At 47.2% G+C, this 20,818-nt stretch overlaps 1 protein-coding gene across 3 annotated transcripts; it reads left to right on the top strand.

Moving 5' to 3' along the window:
* The first annotated feature begins 4,130 nt into the window (after nt 1-4,130).
* Nucleotides 4,131-20,459, top strand: LOC149342640 (uncharacterized). Of its 3 annotated transcripts, XM_089545068.1 has the most exons (7): nt 4,131-4,310; nt 4,814-4,916; nt 6,146-6,410; nt 7,360-7,540; nt 15,650-15,894; nt 17,116-17,291; nt 20,058-20,459. In XM_089545068.1, exons 3-6 carry the CDS (start codon nt 6,204-6,206, stop codon nt 17,233-17,235), a joined length of 753 nt encoding a protein of 250 aa, XP_089401194.1. In that variant the 5' UTR covers nt 4,131-4,310; nt 4,814-4,916; nt 6,146-6,203; the 3' UTR covers nt 17,236-17,291; nt 20,058-20,459. The 3 variants fall into 3 exon arrangements, with proteins under 3 accessions (XP_089401194.1, XP_089401193.1, XP_089401196.1); XM_089545067.1 differs by lacking the exon at nt 4,814-4,916 and having other exon boundaries at nt 4,132-4,310; XM_089545070.1 differs by lacking the exons at nt 4,131-4,310; nt 4,814-4,916 and adding an exon at nt 5,501-5,938.
* The last annotated feature ends 359 nt before the right edge of the window (nt 20,460-20,818 follow it).

Here is a 20,818-nt window from a genome sequence, read left to right as displayed (position 1 = left end):
CACAGCAATGTATTGGTGAGAAGGCGGAGAAGGAGCCGCTCATCCGCCTTCTTCAGGCCTTTACATGGGCTAGGGTAAAGGCAATGACAATTTTGATAATATGTTGTAATATCTTTGAATGTATAGACCGGATTAAAATCGGGCTCCTGATCGGACGGGGAGGAGAAAACAGCCCGGTGAGAGAGCGCGCGGGCGGCTGCGTCTGCTGCCTCGTTTCCTGCCAACCCCTGATGAGCAGGGGCCCATATGAGGTAACGGTGTGCGGGGTCCGTATCCCGTATGCAATTTTGGTATATTCGATAGGCTAGGAAGGGAGTGCAGCCTTGTTCGACGTTCCGACAGGCCCCTCGCGAGTCGGTGATTATGTATTTTGAATTGGAATGTGAGGCCGCGAGAGCAATCGCGACCTCTTCTGCTTGTGTTGCACTGCGGGCTCTGAAAGTTAGGCCGTTAACTGTGTTGCTGTTGTGAACTACCGCGGCCGTGTACCATCCCCCGTGGTGAGGGCCGGAGGCGTCCACGTAGTATACACCTGTTTTGTTGCCATAATATCGGGCTAGCGCTTCCGCTCGTGCCAGGCGCCGACCATTATGGTCTTCATGTGACATGTTTGCTGGAAGAGGCCGCACGTGGAGGGCACGTCTCCACAGTTCCGGGATGCGAAACCTGTCTTCCATTGGAGGGGTGTGTTGGATATGGAGTCGAGCAAGAAGGCGGCGACCCGACTCCGTTAGCGACAAGCGCGTGTACTGGTTTGTAAGGTGCGCCTCCCGGAGTTCCCGGAAAGTATTCACCACCCCAAGAGCCATAAGCCGGCTGTTTGAAGTAGTGATGGGGAGGTCAAGGGCACGTTTAACAATTTTGCGAAGGATGACCTCAAGGGCGTCCTCCTCTTGTTTCCGTAGGTGGAGATAAGGAGTCGAATAGAGAATTCGACTAGTTACGAAGGCGTTTGCCAGCCGCAAGGCATCCTTACTTCGTAACCCTCCGCGTTTGTTAGAAACCCGGCGGACCATGCGGCCCACCTGGTCCCCCACCTTACGGAGTTTGGCCAATGTAGTGTCTGGCCGCCTGTGTTTGTGGATGTAGAGTCCGAGTACCCGTATCTCATCACTTTCGCGTATGGGACCACTCTCAAGAGAGAGATATATTTTAGTTGTGCACTTCTGTGAGGGGCGGAGGTGCACAAATTCCGATTTTTGAGGGGAACATTGAAGACCGCAGCGGCGGGCGTAGCGGTCTACTATCGTCGCCGCTGTTTGCAGGCTGGTTTCAATGTCTCCTGTGCTGCCCTGCGTAGCCCACAGGGTGATGTCATCGGCGTACAGGGCGTGCTGCACGCCGGCGACACCACTCAGCTGGGCCGGCAGGTGCATCATGGCCAGATTGAAGAGCAGTGGGGAAAGTACCGCGCCTTGAGGGGTTCCCCGCGTGCCGAGTAGGTAAGGACCATGGTCTCTATCTTGAATTCGAATGTAGGATTGACGATCTATTAAAAATTGTCTTATGTATTGGAATGTATTGAGGCCACAGTCGGTGAAACTTAGGTTAGTGAGTATGATCTCATGTGTTACATTATGCGGGAGAACATCCCGTTCCTCTCGCTCGTAACGCGTCCCACGGCTGTGACAACCTCGCGAGGCACTTGTATAGATCTCGTCTTTGAGAATCAAGCATTGGTGTACCAAGTCGAACATATATCAGTCTATTTCTCCGACCACAAAGCTTCCTTCATGACTGTCAAGAACTGTTAGTGGAATCTTTGTTAAAGGAATACGTGTGAAAAATAAAAAAAAAGAAACTCTATGATAGCGCATACATGTGTTGCTCGATTTCTTTGCCTCAATCTATGGAAAAGGTGAAACAGCTTATTTGCTGCGCTCAAATTTCGCATTAGGAAGTAACGTAATCGTCGGTAATTTTTTTATACAGGCGACGAATCGCGGCTACGGCCGCTTATCTGTTTTTTCTGCCTGCGTCCCCTTCGGCGGACGCGGTTTTTGCTGCGACGCGCGTCTTGTCTTTTCTTTTCTTTTTCTCTTTCCTCTGATCTTTTAACTCTCCTCTATCTGCACGTGGCAGGTGTGGTGGCTCGGCTGGAGCCAGTTGGCAGACCCGTGCAATATCCTTTTCCCTTTTCATCATTCTCTCAGTCAGTCAAGCCCGCCACGTGCCAAGCGGTTCGGGGAAGCGGCGGTCGGTTTACCAGAAGGCTTTCGCCAAGCACACTTTAAAATTTCCAGTCTTCGTGTAATTTTTTTTTTTGCAAATTATGTGCAGTATAGATATGAAAGAAGCCAACAGCCACAGAAACCAAGGGGCACAGGGGATTTTTTTTTAATTTTTTTTATTTATTTTGTGCTGTTGGTCAATTTAGAATATTACTGAATATGTTATCGCTTAAAGCTAATTGATTTGAAAAGTAGAAGAAAAAACAACCACTGCCGCCGGTGGGATCCGAACCCACGACCTCCGAATTACGCGTCCGGTGCTCTACCTCTGAGCTACGGCGACGGCTGTCAAATCTTCTGCTTTCGGGGGTATTTATGTTTACAAGTAACCTAACTTTGAGAGTGTTCATCAGCGCCACCCACGTTCATAAGCGGCGGACGTAGAACGTCCTGAGTTACCGCAGGTGTGACGTAGAACGTCATCGAACGGAGAGGGTGGAAGCTGTGTGAGAACCCTCTTATGCTTCCTATGGCGTCAAGGCTGCCAGAACCGAGGCCCTCGTTAAGCAATTAAGCAAACAAGGGAAGGGAATGAGGGGCTCGTTATAAATATGAAAGAAGCCAACAGCCACAGAAACCAAGGGGCACAGGGGATTTTTTTTAATTTTTTTTATTTATTTTGTGCTGTTGGTCAATTTAGAATATTACTGAATATGTTATCGCTTAAAGCTAATTGATTAGAAAAGTAGAAGAAAAAACAACCACTGCCGCCGGTGGGATCCGAACCCACGACCTCCGAATTACGCGTCCGGTGCTCTACCTCTGAGCTACGGCGACGGCTGTCAAATCTTCTGCTTTCGGGGGTATTTATGTTTACAAGTAACCTAACTTTGAGAGTGTTCATCAGCGCCACCCACGTTCATAAGCGGCGGACGTAGAACGTCCTGAGTTACCGCAGGTGTGACGTAGAACGTCATCGAACGGAGAGGGTGGAAGCTGTGTGAGAACCCTCTTATGCTTCCTATGGCGTCAAGGCTGCCAGAACCGAGGCCCTCGTTAAGCAATTAAGAACGTGGGTGGCGCTGATGAACACTCTCAAAGTTAGGTTACTTGTAAACATAAATACCCCCGAAAGCAGAAGATTTGACAGCCGTCGCCGTAGCTCAGAGGTAGAGCACCGGACGCGTAATTCGGAGGTCGTGGGTTCGGATCCCACCGGCGGCAGTGGTTGTTTTTTCTTCTACTTTTCTAATCAATTAGCTTGAAGCGATAACATATTCAGTAATATTCTAAATTGACCAACAGCACAAAATAAATAAAAAAAATTAAAAAAAAAATCCCCTGTGCCCCTTGGTTTCTGTGGCTGTTGGCTTCTTTCATATTTATAACGAGCCCCTCATTCCCTTCCCTTGTTTGCTTAATTGCTTAACGAGGGCCTCGGTTCTGGCAGCCTTGACGCCATAGGAAGCATAAGAGGGTTCTCACACAGCTTCCACCATCTCCGTTCGATGACGTTCTACGTCACACCTGCGGTAACTCAGGACGTTCTACGTCCGCCGCTTATGAACGTGGGTGGCGCTGATGAACACTCTCAAAGTTAGGTTACTTGTAAACATAAATACCCCCGAAAGCAGAAGATTTGACAGCCGTCGCCGTAGCTCAGAGGTAGAGCACCGGACGCGTAATTCGGAGGTCGTGGGTTCGGATCCCACCGGCGGCAGTGGTTGTTTTTTCTTCTACTTTTCTAATCAATTAGCTTTAAGCGATAACATATTCAGTAATATTCTAAATTGACCAACAGCACAAAATAAATAAAAAAATTAAAAAAAAAATCCCCTGTGCCCCTTGGTTTCTGTGGCTGTTGGCTTCTTTCATATTTATAACGAGCCCCTCATTCCCTTCCCTTGTTTGCAGTATAGATATGTGAGAGTGTGCGTGGGAGGATGATGATGATGATGATGTCCTCACGCTTTATCTTCTTTTGTCGTGCTGTCCTCTCTTCTCACTAGTTGATCCGTCGGCAGCGCTCGAGAAGCACGTTCTTCACGCGCCCAGGCTCCAAGTTCCTCGCGCGTTCCTCTCGTGCACGGCAGCCGGCCTTTTCGAGCTCCAGCAGCTCTCCACGACGATCTACGCCAAGTAAGGAGGCATTTTATTCGCATCCTTATTACGCACTTCGCAGCGTTCGCTAAATGCGATTCCTCTGGAGCCGTCCTGCAACTCTCTGTCTGGTGTGAGGCGTAGGCCACCGAGCTGTTCGAATTCATTGGAGGGTGACCTGTCGCAAGGTGTTGGATCCATGTTTTTTTGTTGCGATGGTTATTTTCCCGACGTAGTCACGGTGCAGGATGTAGTAAGTACAGAACGCTTGCACATTGGTGTGTTATGACACCTTGTTGGATTTGAAAATACGTTCTCGTGGAGCACCTCAGCTCGGCTAAGCTGGGCCTTAAACGATCACCTTCAAATGAGTGCATTACGTGAGACCGTAAAGTTTGCTTGGAACCATGGAAGCCTTTCAGCAGCGGTAATTCTTGTAGTGGTCTCGAAAACGCTTCTGATCATTTTTGTTGCATTTAATGCATTAAGTCGCAACACTAACGGCATGATGCTCAGCACTAAAGTGATTTCAATGCTTCCAGGTCAGTACTGGTTCATTGAAAGGCTGTCGCCAACGTTGCAACGACTGGCGTTCACATCAGTTGTCTTCTACCGGAGTCATCATCGCCTCCCACGTGCGTTGCAGTAGGTGTAGATGCTAACATCACCCGTTCTGTTTGTCGCACGACTCAGTTTAATTTGCGAATTTCTTTTGCTCCCCGATCTTCGATATTTATCTTTTTTCTTTTAGATGTTAGTTTCATGCTCTGAACAGCTTTCTCACCGCGATGACCTCCTGCCAGATTCAAGGGGTGTATTTTCTAAACCTATTTCATAATGCCCCGTAACATTCTTCTTTTAGATATATATCCAGCATATCCAGTCTATATTGCGCACCTCTAGTGTGTATTTAGAGAGCACAAGTAGCTACCCGTAAGATAGGAAAGTGTTAGTGGTTAGAACGCTAGGCTCATGAGCCGTAAACATTACCAAAACACTTTGGAAATTCTAAAGTGTGCTTGGCGAAAGCCTTGCGGTCAACCCACCACCGCTTCCCCGAACCGCTTTCCACGTGGCGGGCTTCCGGCATGTGCGGTTTTTATTGTCTTTGGTGACTGTGGTCTTCATTTCGATTGTACTGTTTTAGAGCGCAGCTCTTTGGCGCCTGTTTAGCGTCGCCGTCGCCGTTGTCCGTGCGGCGTTCGTTGTGTTCATTGGCGTTCGCGTTGACGTTTTACACACCGATCATTTTAAGGAAAAGAAGCGCTGATAACTGGCTCCCTGGCTCAATGGACGCCTGAATCGCGCTTTTGTGTTGTTATTCCGGCTGCAAAAGCCGTTGCCTAGCAACCGTCGCGGTGGACACCCGAACCGCACCGCCCAGGGAGAGAGGCAGTTGGAGTGAAAGAAGAAAGATAGAGGGAGCCGTAGTGACGAAAACGAATTTGAGGAATGAAAATTACAGAGGAGGTTGCAACGCTGCGCGGAAGTGAGGCCATAGTTGGCAAGATTCCAGCCCAAGGACGGACACCGCGAGCATCGACCGACGCAGCGAGCATGGACGGACGCGCGTTTTTACTCCACCGCGGCGACCGTGTTTCGATGGATGCGAAACGCAAACGGCACCCGTGTGCTGTGCGATGTCAGCGCACGGTAAAGATCCTCAGGTGGTCGAAATAATTCCAGAGCCCTCCAATGCAGCACCTCTTTCTATCTTCTTTGACTCCCACCTTCCTCCCTCTCTTTACGGGTACAATTACTTCGCCATTTCCTGTTCTCAAAAACTTATTTCAATATAAGCGCGTTCTCTCCACTTACTAGACTTTCATTTTACCACCAAGCTCTTCTGCTAAGAAATGTGTTTATTTTTGCAGCCGCACTGAAGCATAATCTTAGGCGATCATTTGGGCGCCGCCAGTCAACACGCGAGCCATGCGAGATCTGATGCTACGTCCGGTCATCATGTCTGACGCCGCCAAGGAGGACTGCGACAAAAATCGGCGACCAGACTGCGGGGACACTGGCGAGTTGAAAAATGCTCCGGCCACGTTGGCCACCACCCAGGCTCCACGCAGTCTCCGTCACGCCTCGTTGCTCTTTCCCTGCTCACAGTCCAGCGCTGCTGAAGCCACTACGCAGGTATGCGGCAACACGCACCACCTTTCGGTTATTGCACGCAAATAGAGTAAAAATTTCTGCGACGTTACTCCGCGGCTCTTTCAAGGCTTCCTCCACGCCAAGGGTGTTTAAGATGTACTGGATCAAAGCTGGCTTGAGATCCTCGGGTAGTCATAGGAAGGCACTTCACTGTCATTACCAGGAATTCATGGTTATTTTGTTAACATTAGGAGCTAATCGGCTCATTTGGTGGCTTCAGGTGTCTAGTGTCAGCTCACGTGATCACACATGATGGGTGTGTATGACGTGAATGACCAAGCATGACACATCATGCGTGGGCATGCCAAATATGTCATGTCATGTGGCGTCATGAAAACAAAAGTGACGTCACCAAACCGTAAGTTACGACAAACGCCTCGACAGATTCGTTGTGGTGCCACAACCCAGGCTGGACATTGTCTAGGCATCGGTTAATTTTTTTGTTACGAAGTGTAATAGTGACGCGTCGCTCTACCGTTCAGTTAATTACGTGACTTGTGCGGACGATGTGTCGATGAAAGCAGGCATTGAATGCTGCCTCAGTGCAGTCGAGCTAAAATTAACAGTCCACCGCAATACAACAAACATGAAGGAGCTTGAAAGCATCCCCACAAGGTTTTATTTATTCTGGAAAGCGGTTGTCCAAATGGCGCACTTCATTGTCGCTTTTATTGTACACGTGTGCATGTTTCGCGTTTTTTTTATTACAAAGGCTCCACAAACAAAATATTTATGTCCACGAAAATGGGGGCAAAAAGATAACAGGAAATTAGTAGGAGAAGTTTATTGGCGGTTGACATTCCTTTGTGCAGTCGCTGTTATTTGCCTACCTTCTGGAAGGTTCTCATTCGGCAGGGCCGCTTTCAGGGCAGCCTGTATTTAAAATGCCTGAAGTATGCCGATGCTCAAGTATATGTTTTCTTATCCTCAGCCCGAGCAAGCACCGATGGACAGGCATTGCCGAGGTGTAACATCACAGCAGAGGCTTGGAGGTAACAACGACAGGATCCCTCCCGAGACTTGGTTCGCGCAGCTGGGGTCTAATTCAGCCCGCAGGCCACCGACCCATCCGTGGCCAGTCGCCATGGATCCAACCAGTGCAGCAAATATTGGTGAGCCAATCAGTGAGCAACACAGTGCATAACCTGATGTTGCAAACAATGGCGAGAAGACGTGACGTCGACAAAAGTAGCCCCGCTCATGTGAACAGGGCCGGTATTTAGCGCCAGCAAAAATAATCCTGACCTTACGAGTTCGCGTATCCTAAAGCTAACCAGTGAGATAACAGAAATGCAGTTATCTTGCAGTTATGGTGGTGTGCCATCCATCATCATCTTATCACAAAGCGAAATGGAGAAACCACCGCAAGGAGGCGCATTTACATCAGATCCTGCCCACCGTTAGTCGTTGAGAGCGTGGGCATGACGGACTGCAGGCATATGACCTCAAAAGCAGCCGTCATAAACTACCTTACAAGCACATCAGCCTTCGCTTTTTTTTCAACCCTTTTATCTCTTTTTGTTCCCTGTCAAAAGTTGCGTGGGCAGGCTTTAGCGAGGTTTACTGACACTGGCACTAGGGTGCCACTATGACGCGGCGAGGATAGCCGTTGTCAATTGGCGACAAGCATTGGTGATTTTAATTTTTACCCTTAATTAAGTAGAAGATGTTGACCGTTCTTCAGAGTACTCTACGGTGCGAGGCGCTCACTGAAGGCCTCCATTTATCGCCCGCAAACCGAACTTCGCGGTGGTCAAAGACCAGCGCGACTGGTTCTTAACCCAAAGGGCAAGGGTTTTGAGTCCCGGCTTGCCATTTTTATTTTAGAGCGCTGTTGCTGTTGTTTATTGAATATTGTGCACAATGTAATGGTGGTTTAAGGACGTCCCGACCTTCTAGGCCACTGATGAATTGTATAGTAACGTCGTCAGTGTTGTACATTGAGATCGTTGTGGGCTGTTTCAATTACCCCCGTTAGGTAATGCGGTTGCAGTGTGAAATGGCCATCGACGAATGGGAATACAGTGCTCGCACCACGGCGGCTGGCGCAGAACGCGCGTCCCAAAGCTAACCCGTGAATAAGAGTGTCGTTCGTGCGCTTGTCCCTTTCCACAGATTACGGGAAGATTATTAAAATATTTATTGTATTAAATGTAGGGGGCGGAGAGAGGAGACTGGTTAGATATACATTAAGACCTATCTTTGTATACTTTCTGCCCCTTAGATGCGTTAGCGGCATTATCAGGGAGCCGTGAAACTCTTGAAGATTCCCGGAGCTCTCAAGATACTCGATGTATTTAGAACTTTTGAATCGAAAGCTTCACCACGGGACCTCGTGCTTCGATCGCCTTGTGCCTAGTTTTCGCCTTCAAAAGGCCTTGAACTTCGAAAGCAAGGAGGCAAACTGACCCCCTAGGACAGTGGAAACCTTAGTGGCACTTTAAGCTACGAAGCAGTGGAGCGGGAGCTTGGAAAGCAAAGGAAAGGCGCATAACTGGCCTCTTCGTACAGCGGACGCGTCAGTCGTCTTTTAGCCTGCGCGACGGTAGTGACAGTTGTGCTCTGCATACGTTGGCATAGACAACGTTGTGCCACAAAAGCGGCACTGAAGCCATAGGCCGTCGGCGTTCATTGTATTCATCGGCGTTCGAGTCGACACCGTTTTACACTGCGATGATTTTTAGGAAATCAAGTGCGCATAACTGTTTCCTTTGGTCAATGGACGCCTGAATCGCGCTAATAGGTGCGTGGGGTGATTAGTAGGGCCATTTCTTTAACCTACACCAGCTACACCAGTGTAGCAAATGTCCAATACCTCCAATGAAGCTTCGCTACACTGGTGTAGCTGGTGTAGATTAAAGAAATGACCCTAGTGACTTAGGCTGCATGCGTTAGCGCTGATTACGTTGTGGCAGACACGCGGCACTTTTGCAATAGGCCTCAGCGTTCATTTGGTGTGCAAACTGCCGCGATCAACCATTAACTACCACCTGTCAGGTTAGGTGCGCTGCCTATCCAGTGTCCGGAACGCACCGAGCGTTACAGACGCCAAGCCGCTTGTAGTTCAGCAGTAGTGGAACAGCAGCTAATTTTCGTATAATCTGCACCTACAAAGATAATCGATTTCAACAAGTGTTCAAGACATTCACAACTCCGTTGCCTTCCTTTTTAGAGAAGAATTAAGTGTTTTCTGCTAATTGACTTCTTCTACACTAAATCCATTTTCGTATGCTATTGTTAGCGTTATAACAAGTCCTCAAAGCTCCTTCAATTCTGCTTTAAGCACATTGTTTTTGTGGCTGTCCTGTCGCAACTCGTTTACAATTTCGTGGTCCAAAAGATATTACTTGTTTGTGCTGTTCTTACAGGAAGTTAAAATACTTATAATATGCCATGTAATTTAAGGGAGAACTACAGCGCCATTTTTACAGAAATTACAGTAAATAGACACACCATCCGAAATTTCTCTAGCTGTGTGCTCTGCTTAGCATGCTAACTTATTCGACATTACGGTATTCACTGTTCTACTGTCTAACGAACTTTCTTCTTTTGTCTATTGTTGCCTGTAGATAAGACCACGAAAGTTGCAGAGATCATCGTAAAGGATCAAACCTGGGGATTGGCGGTGCCGTCTCCTGTCATTTGTATTCTAAATCTTCTCCGCTTCAATGGCACAATTTCCAGCCCTCAGTACCATACCCATCGCGGCCCTGCGGCGAAAATATTTCAAATGTGTGTATCATGGTTTTCAATTAGAACAAACTGAAGTGGGTGCCGCTAGCAGGTTTAGCGGCAGGAAAACCAGCCGAAATGAAAAAAAAAATTTGATAGGAGGATATTCGATGAAAAAATAAATGAGGCCAGTTCCACATCAGTCGCGCACGGGTAGTCTGACCTAACATAAGCGCTTTTTGATTCGAGATCTCCTCGCTTGGAAAGCTTGTTGAAAAAACATTCCCCAAAGCCTGCTTCATTGTAATAGCCCCTATAAATTGCCTTCATTGATTATAAGAGAGCATTTGAGGAAGCGATTATGAGGAGCCGTGCACAATTGAAGAGTCAGAGTGTAGAAAAGGTATGCTCAAATATAGTGGAAGGTGTCTACATTGGCTGCACAGTCACCACAGATCCCTATACATGAAATAACTGCCAAAAAAGAAAGATGTCAGGCTTGGAGACGCGATCTGTTTAATGCCATGTGTTTACCTAAGGTATTCATAGAATGCCTCCAAAACTCAATGAACTCAGAATCAGAGTTCATAGAGGATACCTTAGTAATCCTTTATTCATAGATTAATTGACTTGTTAAGAAATTCAATGGACAATTTTAAAAGCATGAACGATGACAAACATACTCAGTACAAAACTTTGGGTGTAAAAATTAATATATAAAACGCTAAAATAAACCGCAGCTGGCACAAGGCAGTGTTAACTGAAGATATATTTGAGAGGCCTTTGTATTGTAGTGGGCGTAGTCAGGTTGACAATAATGACAGATAATCAGAGAATAGACCAAGACACATTTTGAGAATTTCTTCTGCAGGCTACGCATTGTAAGACCCTTTGGTGATTTATGCGCTGCTCAGGCAAGATTTGTTAGATCATTCTGAAGCTGCATTGACTGGGGTTACCGTATTGTATTATGGACCACAATACTATACAGTACAGTATTTATTGGTGTAATGAATGCACTCGCATAATCAGTGCCCCCCCCCCCCCACCCCCCTCCCTCTACTTTGGCTGTTAAAAAAAGGTTTCTTTTCCCTCGCGTAAAAATTCAGGGGGCACTTTGTTGACCTAAAGTGCGGTGAGGCGAAAGCCTTAAGCGCAGTGTTGCTGCTTGTGTCAGTGATGTGTGGTTAAGACGTTAAGCTCCGCCTCTAAGAGTCGAACGCGACAGTGTCTTGCAACGCTGCCAGGTAGTCCACAGAACGCCATCGCCCGTTCGGTTTTATGCCTTGCTCGTCGGTAAATTGGTTTTTGAGGAAAGGGAATGTATCAGTCCCGCATACCTCGGTTGACACCTGAACCTCGCCGTAACCGGAAGGGAGGAAGATGGGAGTGAACGAAGACACCGTATTCACCAGACGCGCCTTTGTTTATTCCAAACCATCGCTCTGGCATGGCGGAGTGTTAGCGTGCTCGTCTCGCACTCCGAGGACCGGCGTTCGGTTCCCGAGCTCGACCAGATTCCTACTCGGTTTTATTTATTTGTCTGACCTGACTAGAAAGGTTAGTTAGGCTTATTGGGTAATTAAGCAATTAACTCATTCCATTCCCACTTACTTGGAGCATCACTATACCATCCTTGTAATTGGTTGCATTGTTACTAGCCAAAGTACAATTGGCCCCGTTTGAAATTCGCGCGCTGTGACGCTGTGGCCAATTGAAAAGCGTGACATTTCTGTCCACAACTTCTGCTTACAACGATGAGGCAATAATGGCTTCCGCCTTAATACACGCAACCCACTATTATGGCACGCACTATCCTCAAGTTGATATCGAATTCTAACCGCTGCCCTTTTTTGAACGCTGAAACGATTACAACAACTACGCAACACTGCATCTGCCACCGGTCCAATGCCATTAGTACTACATATACTGATGGTGCAAACAGCCTATGAAAATGGTTTCGTTTGGTTTATGGGGTTTAACGTCCCAAAGCGACTTAGGCTATGAGAGACGCCGTAGTGAAGGGCTCCGGAAATTTCGACCACCTGGGGTTCTTTCCGCGAGGCAGCTCATAGGCAGTGGGATTTACCAGCCATCGCAAGGAGCTTGTATGTCCGATCTACCGTATTTATCGTCGTAGCAACATGTTGGGGTTCGGGTTCGCTCTGAATGCTGCGAGTTGTAATGGTTTGGTTTATGGTGTTTAACGTCCCAAAGCGACTTAGGCTATGAAAGACGCCGTAGTGAAGGGCTCCGGAAATTTCGACACCTGGGGTTCTTTCCGCGAGGCAGCTCATAGGCAGTGGGATTTACCGGCCATCGCAAGGAGCTTGTATGTCCGATCTACCGTATTTATCGTCGTAGCAACATGTTGGGGTTCGGGTTCGCTCTGAATGCTGCGAGTTGTAATGGTTTGGTTTATGGTGTTTAACGTCCCAAAGCGACTTAGGCTATGAAAGACGCCGTAGTGATGGGCTCCGGAAATTTCGACCACCTGGGGTTCTTTCCGCGAGGCAGCTCATAGGCAGTGGGATTTACCGGCCATCGCAAGGAGCTTGTATGTCCGATCTACCGTATTTATCGTCGTAGCAACATGTTGGGGTTCGGGTTCGCTCTGAATGCTGCGAGTTGTAATGGTTTGGTTTATGGTGTTTAACGTCCCAAAGCGACTAACGCTATGAGAGACGCCGTAGTGGAGGGCTCCGGAAATTTCGACCACCTGGGGTTGATTAACGTGCACTGACATCGCACGTAATGGATAGCAAAAAACGTTGCTATCACCACTTGCTCATTACATTTCATTAAAGCCGCTGCAGTGGCTCAGTGGCCATGGTGCTCGGCTGCTGGCCCGAAAGACGCGGGTTCGATCCTGGCCGCGGCGGCTGAATTTCTTTGGAGGAGAAATTCGAGGCCCGTGTACTGTGCGATGTCAGTGCACGTTAAAGAACCCCAGGTGGTCGAAATTTCCGGAGCCCTCCACTACGGCGTCTCTCATAGCCTTAGTCGCTTTAGGACGTTAAGCCCCATAAACCAACCAACCAACCATTTCATTAAAAATGTAAAAAAAAAACTCCTCTTATTGTCTTTTTTTCTAAAATCTAGCCATCCCTTATGTTAAACCCCTTATAGGGGCTTAATGGAATGAAATAAAAAGAAACTCAACTCTTGTCCTCCTCCTTTTGGAGAGCATTATTGGCGGCAAGGTGTTGTACTGGTGGGTTTGAGATAAAATGTGTTGTCTATGCCATCGAGCACGGGAATCGAGCTGAAGCTCGATTCCCCTGCACGAAGCTCCCAAAGTTCATTAACCCAGTAAATAAGGCACTTAAAGGTGCACTAAAGAGAAACTTGAAATCGTCTTTTTACCGAGAGAACTCCATCTACAAATTCCGAGCAATCTTAGAAAGTTCGGAATAGTGTCCTGTACGGCTGATTTCCCTATGAAATTGAATGAAAGGTCCGGTTTCCGCCTTTTTTTTTTTTTGAAATCTCTTCCGAAAAGGGGAGTAGTCAGCCAACACTGGAGTTCCTTTCAGCCAGACGAGTGGTTACTTCGCTTTCGCTTTCATTTAGCTTTCTAGGTTTCCGTTAATTAATAGTGTGTCCCAGGCTACGAAGCCGCAGATTAAACCTGTGGAAATAAAAGTACGCGTGTACACTTTGCTTTCGATGATCGCTACGTACATATCACTTTGCCGTTGGTAGAGCGGCAAGGCACCACGCGGCTGGCTGAAAAGCATTCCACGCGCTGGCTGACTCCTCCTCTTTTTCGAAGCTGAGTTAAAATAAAAAAAGGTGGAAGTCGGGACGTTTAATTCGATTTAATCGAGAAATTCGCCGTAATGGATAATACTCGAAGTTTCTTATTATGCTCTTAGCGTGCAGATCGAGTTCCCGCGGTAAAAATACCAGATCAGAATCCTCTTCAGTGCACAATTAAGCTATGGATGTCTGTCCTATTTTTGAGGATGATGAGTGCTCGAACTGCCGAAGTTTTGCAACGACACACGCAATCAATGTTGAAGACCCGGTTTCGAAATACTTAAAGCTTGGAAAAACTCTTCTTTTTCTCGGGTGATTGATATTTGGAGCAAAAATTCCAGTAATCATGAAGTCAGCTGGTCTTCTTCTCTATAGACACTACTCTTTGATCTTAGCCATGAGGCTGAGAAGCCGATGTACTGTGCGATGTCAGCGCAGGTTAAAGAACCCCAGGCATTCGAAATTTCCGGAAGCCTTCACTACCGCGTCCCTCACAGCCTGAGTCGCTTTGGGAAGTTAAAACCTCCATAAATCATAGGGATTTTCTAGAGACGGTGACGTCACGGGAAGCTTCAAGCAGGGAGAAAAATCCGAGGACGAGGAGGAAACAGAAAAGAAGAGTCTACGCGTTAAAGTACTGGCTGTTTTCGTTTACTTGTATAAACTGAGCAACCTGCATATTTACACGCATGAGAAACGTATGGCTCCTTTGACCTGAAAAAGTACTGTAAGAGTTGGCTCTAGTACATCGGTTTGATAAGTTCTCCTCGAATTTTTTGCTCCCAGTTTTAGAGTCCGCGATAAATGGACCAGACCCCACCAAGGTACCGACAACAGGTGTGTGGTTAGCTACCGTCAGGCGAGCGTTGTCATTGCCAGTCTCTCAGCGGGGCTTCCTCTATACATGCACATGCGCTATCCTTCGGTAAGGTGGTGCGACGTCATGGGACTTTACTCCACCGGTTACGGCTTGGCGTCGCCTACACCAAACACTATCTCCACAAGATCGGCATCGAAATTAAACCAAATTGCGTACCGTGCCACACTCCAACGACAATTGGGCACCTTCTTTGCGAGTGCCCGAACTATACTGCTGAAAGAAGAACATTGGAGGCGACCGTGAAACAGCTGGACCCTCGCCCTCTCTCTGAGGAAACTCTTCTGGGCGCCAGGGCGAGACGTTCTGGTTGGTGCCGTGTGACAAAGGCCGTGCTCAACTTTTTGTGTGAAACAGGGCTGGACAGCCGTCTGTGACTGCCTGTGCACTACCTACATGGTTAATGACATGTGTCGGTGTTTGTGTTGCAGACCCCAGTTTTATATGCGTCTACTCACCGCGATGGGAGTGCCAGCCAGTGTGTGTGTGTGTGCGTGTGTGCGTGTGCGCGTGTGCGTGTGTGTGCGTGTGTGCGTGTGTGCGTGTGTGTGTGTGTGTGTGTGTGTGTGTGTTTGTGTGTGTGTGTTTGTGTGTTTGTGTGTGTGTGTGTGTGTGTGTGTGTGTGTGTGTGTGTGTGTGTGTGTGTGTGTGTGTGTGTGTGTGTGTGTGTGTGTGTGTGTGTGTGTGTGTGTGTGTGTGTGTGTGTGTGTGTGTGTGTGTGTGTGTGTGTGTGTGTGTGTCGACATCACCCGTGAAACTCATTGTACTATGCCATCATCAACCTTCATTCGCACTTTCCTTTTCCTCCCCTTCCCTTTCCCCTGTGTGGAGTAGTAGGCCAGGGCCATGTTGCCACCGGCCGACCTTCCACCTTTTCCTTATTAAAAATTTCCTTTCTCTCTCTCTTCAGGTACCAGCCGCAGGTACTGGTGCCACCGTCTGTACTCCCTGGACCCCGGAGAAGAGCAGCCACGGTCCTCACTCGGTGCCCGCAGACGCCGTGTCCAGCAGGCGATGGCTCACGTGTGGGACGAACCGGCCGAAACTCTGCACGGCACAACACGTGCTCGGACAGCCACTACCTCGGCCGGTGCATTCCTTAGCGTGGAGTGTTCGGTGCACTCTTCATCCCGCACCAGCTCTTCGCTGCCTCAGGTACGGGAGCAATGATACTGCGATGACGGCTGTGAGATGGACGCACTGCCACTAAAAACACAAGCGTAGGGATGGCGCAAATTAGAAACGGCCTGTTTTCAGGAGTTAGGGCGAAACAACCGGGCACATGAGCACGAGGTACGCCGTTGCTCAGATGTTTTATTTGCTTATCATCGCTTAAACCACACCATGGCTGAACTTAAAGAGAGAATGCGCCTGAGTTTAACGTACAAAGCATGCATACGCTTATGGTATGTAGACAGCGTAAATTTAGTCTTTTCTCACTATATGTCTGTATGCCGCTAGCAGTGACGCGGTGTGGAAAAGCGAGAAACAGGAGCGGCGCGGCAAATCCGTCTCGCCCGCGCGTGAACAAGTGAGAACAGGGCCTTGTTTTTGCGGCGAGCGAATGCGCTTCGCTTGCCGGATTTTTGGGCAAGTGTGAACGCGCCTTTAGGAAGTTTGGGGGGGATAAGGCGACCGCAGCTGGCACAAGACAGGGTTAATTGGAGATATACTTGAGAGGTCTTTGTATTCCAGTATTCCAAGAAGGCCTTTGGCTTGCCTGACTTGACCTCTGGGGACTAGATTGTGGGGGTCATCTTGGGAATTATTTTAAGCTGTTTTAGTTTTGTTCTTTGGGCATTAACGTAACTGTAAATTATACCTATTTTACGGACTTCAAAAGCTGTGCAGTTATCGGATCTTGAATTGGGTACCCTTCTTTCTTTTTTTTCTCTTTGTTCTTACGCACACCTTATGTCACCAGCAGTTGATTCATTGTGCGGCGGGATCTTTTCTTACACAGCAGAGGTAACATATTTGAGAAGGGTGGCATCACGAACGAATGTGCATAGACAAATTGCATGGCTAGTTATATCCACGTCAGTGGAATCGCCACGGTGCACAAAAACAGATGTGGACTGACAGGAAGACGACACAACTTTGTAGAGGTCAGCACCTCAGCACGAAGTGTCCTGGTCTTGCCATTGTATGTTTTTCTACACTGTGGTGAATTCCAAGTTTCTGCATCGTCACTGCGAGAGCGGTAGCCTGGGCCCATAGCAGCGTCTGCAACCAAACTGTTGCTTACTTTTTCAAATTCCCAGGTCCTCTACTTGCATGCTAGTACAGTTCATCCTCGAAATGATGAAGTCTGTAACATCCGCATTTTAATTCGTACCTTAAAATCTGACTACATAATTTATCTCTCCATGCAAGGAATCCTTCCAAATGCGTTGTGAATCACTCATGGATAAAAGAAGCCCGAGTGCGGACACGGCGCAGTTCCGGACAAGGAGACGCACGGAGAATGAGACCGGGAAAGGGCCATGCCGATAGGAGGAGCCAAGTCGAGGGAGCCGAAAGAGGCGAGAGCCGAGGCAGCCGCCAGAAAGGTGAGATATGCTACTGGCTGTAAATATCTGCTGTGCATTCGCGCAAATGGCATCCCTCCCCTCCTTTATTTCCTTTTATTTGTCTAGTAGTTGCCAAAGTGTATGACGCCGCGGTGGCTCAGTGGTTATGGTGCTCGGCTGCTGGCCCGAAAGACGCGGGTTCGATCCCGGCCGCGGCAGTTGAATTTCTTGCGAGGAGAAATTCTAGAGGCCCGTGTATTGTGCTATGTCAGTGCACGTTAAACAACCCCAGGTGGTCGAAATTTCTGGAGCCCTCCACTACGGCGTCTCTCATAGCCTTAGTCGGTTTGGGACGTTAAACCCCATAAACCAAAGCAAACCTTCTTTTCCAGTGAAAGTATTGGGTAGTCTGATGCTTCCGCGCTTTCTTCTCCAACAGCCGCGTTGCACCTTGTTCGTTCATTCCACCACAAAAGAAATGCATTGTGTTTCATGTTGCGAACTTGCCTCAACACATCTATCGCTTCCGAAAGGTGCATTTCAAATTTATGCTCAAGTTAAGGCATTTCTGGAGTGACAGGATTGAGAAGCATTACTATTTCAATGATAAAGCTGCCAATTATCATACCTACAATGGACCGACCTCATATTCAAGTTGGCTTTGCCACAATGAGCTGTGCCCTAATTATGGCATCACTGGCCATCAGTGCAACGAAGATAAGCCGCTAATCTGTGCATTGCTGCTTAGCTGGTGCATATTGTGCTGTTACGAGAACGCTGCCAACAAATTCCTCAGCTTCCTGCTGGTGAGACAATCGTGTTTAACCCTAAAACAAAGGGCCCTTTGCTTTAAGCCACCTTGTTTCAGCTTTAAAAGTTTGATTGCTCGTGTTTGTGCTCATTCCCTGCTGTTGGGTGTCGATGGCAGTAAACTGGTGCCATAATGGGGCTTTTTTATGAGTTAGACCCAACAAAAAACAAAAGCACAAACAGCATTCCAGCAACCAAGTACAGCTGCGGATGGATTTTTCAGGCTTGGTTGGACATGAAAAATGGCCCGGATAATTGAATGGTCCAAAAAATGTTTAGCGGCTTTTCAGTGATCTCCAAAATTACTAGTCAAAATTAACGAAGTCTAAAAAATTTCTCGGTGAATGTGCTTTGTTGCTGAATGGAATTGTGATGCATATTTTATTGACATAGGAGGCGCCAGCCATAACTGGCTGTTGGACTATCTAGCTGTGGGGTACCAGTATGCAGTGCATATGTGCTGTCCCCATTCCTTCTTATGCCCAGCTCTCCCTCACTGAGCCAGTGACAGGTGTCGCGAAAAAGAGGACGGATAGCTCTATTGGCAAAGGCTCAAGAGACGGTGTGGCTGAGTTTATAACTTTCCCTCCCTTTTTAATTATGCCTATTGGCAAACAATTCGAATAAAAAAAAAGGCATTATTTTTTTTTTGCTCTGGTTCGTGAGTCTTTCGGCAATTCCCTGCGGATAGGCACCCTGAGTTATAAAATGGACGCACGAGGAGGAGGTGAACAACAGTCACGAAAGGAAAGGCATGGACTCATCTTGGCGATAGCCCACACAGTCAAATGGCCGCTTCACGAAAGCCTGAACTCATACGTCGAAGTGTGTTTTACTTACGTGCATTTGCTTTCCATGTTAGACTGTGACACACGCACAAACACAAGCGCCTTGTTTTTTGTACATGACTTGCCGCTTGCCTCAAAGTTTCTTTGTAACATATTAATCAGGAATTTTCTCTCTGCTGTAATTCTGAAAGCCTTGTGAGCAAGCACTACTTTATACGCATATGGATTGCAGTGTCTTATATGAAAGCAGGTCGTATGCAGTGAAAAGAGCGTTATGCATCTGGCGAACAAGACAAATCGGCGCGAGTTTAAGCAGGTGGCAGTTAGTTTTCGCTTAGCCGATTTAATCCACGTTCGCACATTGATCCCGTAAAGCTGGACTGTTCTTTCATATGGCTACTTTAACGGCGCGCTGCTTATACACTGCTTTTTCTTTCCCCATGCCATTTTTCTCGTGCTGTTATTCGCTGTAACTCCCTCCCACCTCACCGATCTTCGTGTTGCTCTGATGAATGCTCTTTTGTCATTTGTTGTTCCGAATTGAACTTTTTTTTTATTTGGCACTTATCTTGCTTTATGGGTAAAGAAAATTAAAAATTATGCAGCAGAAATATGTGAATGGTAACAAAATGGAGCCGAACACACAAAAAACTTGCGCTCGATATACACGCACAGCGAAGTCATTACGTGCATTCAGCATCGACGATTATCTAAATTTCTTTGCCTGTTAGCTGGGCTGGTGAAAGATGATATGCTTTGCACTATATTGAAGAAAGCGGCCGAAACAAGTTTTGAATCAAACGTAATCCGAAAATCACTGTCTGTTCTGCGATTTTAGGGCACATCAGTTAATACCAACCCTGAACCTAGCCACGAGCCCTTTTCCACGGCGTCCCTCATAACCCACTCGGTATATCGAATAAGCGCAACTCACCTTACTATAAGACGCGTAAAAGCTTTTATTGCGGCTGCACAAGATGACCTCAACAAACGCTGTATCCTGAGAAATTGGTCATGATTACTATAATGCATTATCTACTGGTAAGCGCTTGGGTTCTATTTTCGGAAAATATCACCTATATTAGGCTACCAACGGTACTCATTGTTGCTTTTAATAATCACAATAATAATGATAATAAAAATAAATTTATTCTGCCTCTGTAGAAGAAACCATTAACTCTGTGCATCCCTGTTTGTGTTCTCACAGGTTGACACCGTCTCGATCTTACCTCGTCTTCTCGCAGCTTCCGGCATAAGTGAAGAAAACAGGCCGGCGCTTGATGTGCCTCCCACCAACGACAAATCAGGGACCGCGTCCTGCATATTCAACATCATCGATTTGTTTTACGATATTTAGTTCTTGCAGTATTGTAGTGAAAGCATATAGACATCCCCTTTGAGATTACAGCGTTTTGAAACATATATTTCCCTCTTATAATAGCTAATTTGCTTCTTTATTGTGTTGTAATACTTTAGGAAAGCATTACGAACCTAGAGACGCTTGTTTGTTCTTTTCAGGCGTTCATTTGGTTTATAGATTTCGCAATTAATTTTTTTTAATGTTTTTCAGCGAGCAGCACAACGAGAAATAAAATTGTCATTTACGGGCCTTGGTGTTGCGGCGTGGTTGGTTTTATTGCAAGAGTAAAATCTACACATTTGTGACTTCTCCCTCCATATCGTCTTGGATAGTTTTTTTTACCTGTATGATATATCCGAGAGGTCCTGAAAATTGCCTCTGTAAATGGCGCGGAATGCCTAATGCAAGGTGATAATGCAGTTCTAATGTCGTTAGCCAAAAAAGATTTGGTCCTGACTTCTTTTCTGTATGCCGCACAGACACAACCATATATGCACTAATAAAAGAACAGGAATGGATGGAATGGATGGGATGGGATTGGCTGGATGGGATGGGATGGGATTGGGGATTGGATGGGATGGGACGGGACGGGACGGGATGTGGGATGG

This window comes from Amblyomma mixtum, chromosome 5, assembly GCF_055824585.1.
Source record: "Amblyomma mixtum isolate Tamu chromosome 5, ASM5582458v1, whole genome shotgun sequence".
In the NCBI taxonomy this organism is placed as follows: domain Eukaryota; kingdom Metazoa; phylum Arthropoda; class Arachnida; order Ixodida; family Ixodidae; genus Amblyomma; species Amblyomma mixtum.
This window is presented reverse-complemented; position numbering and strand designations above follow the sequence as displayed.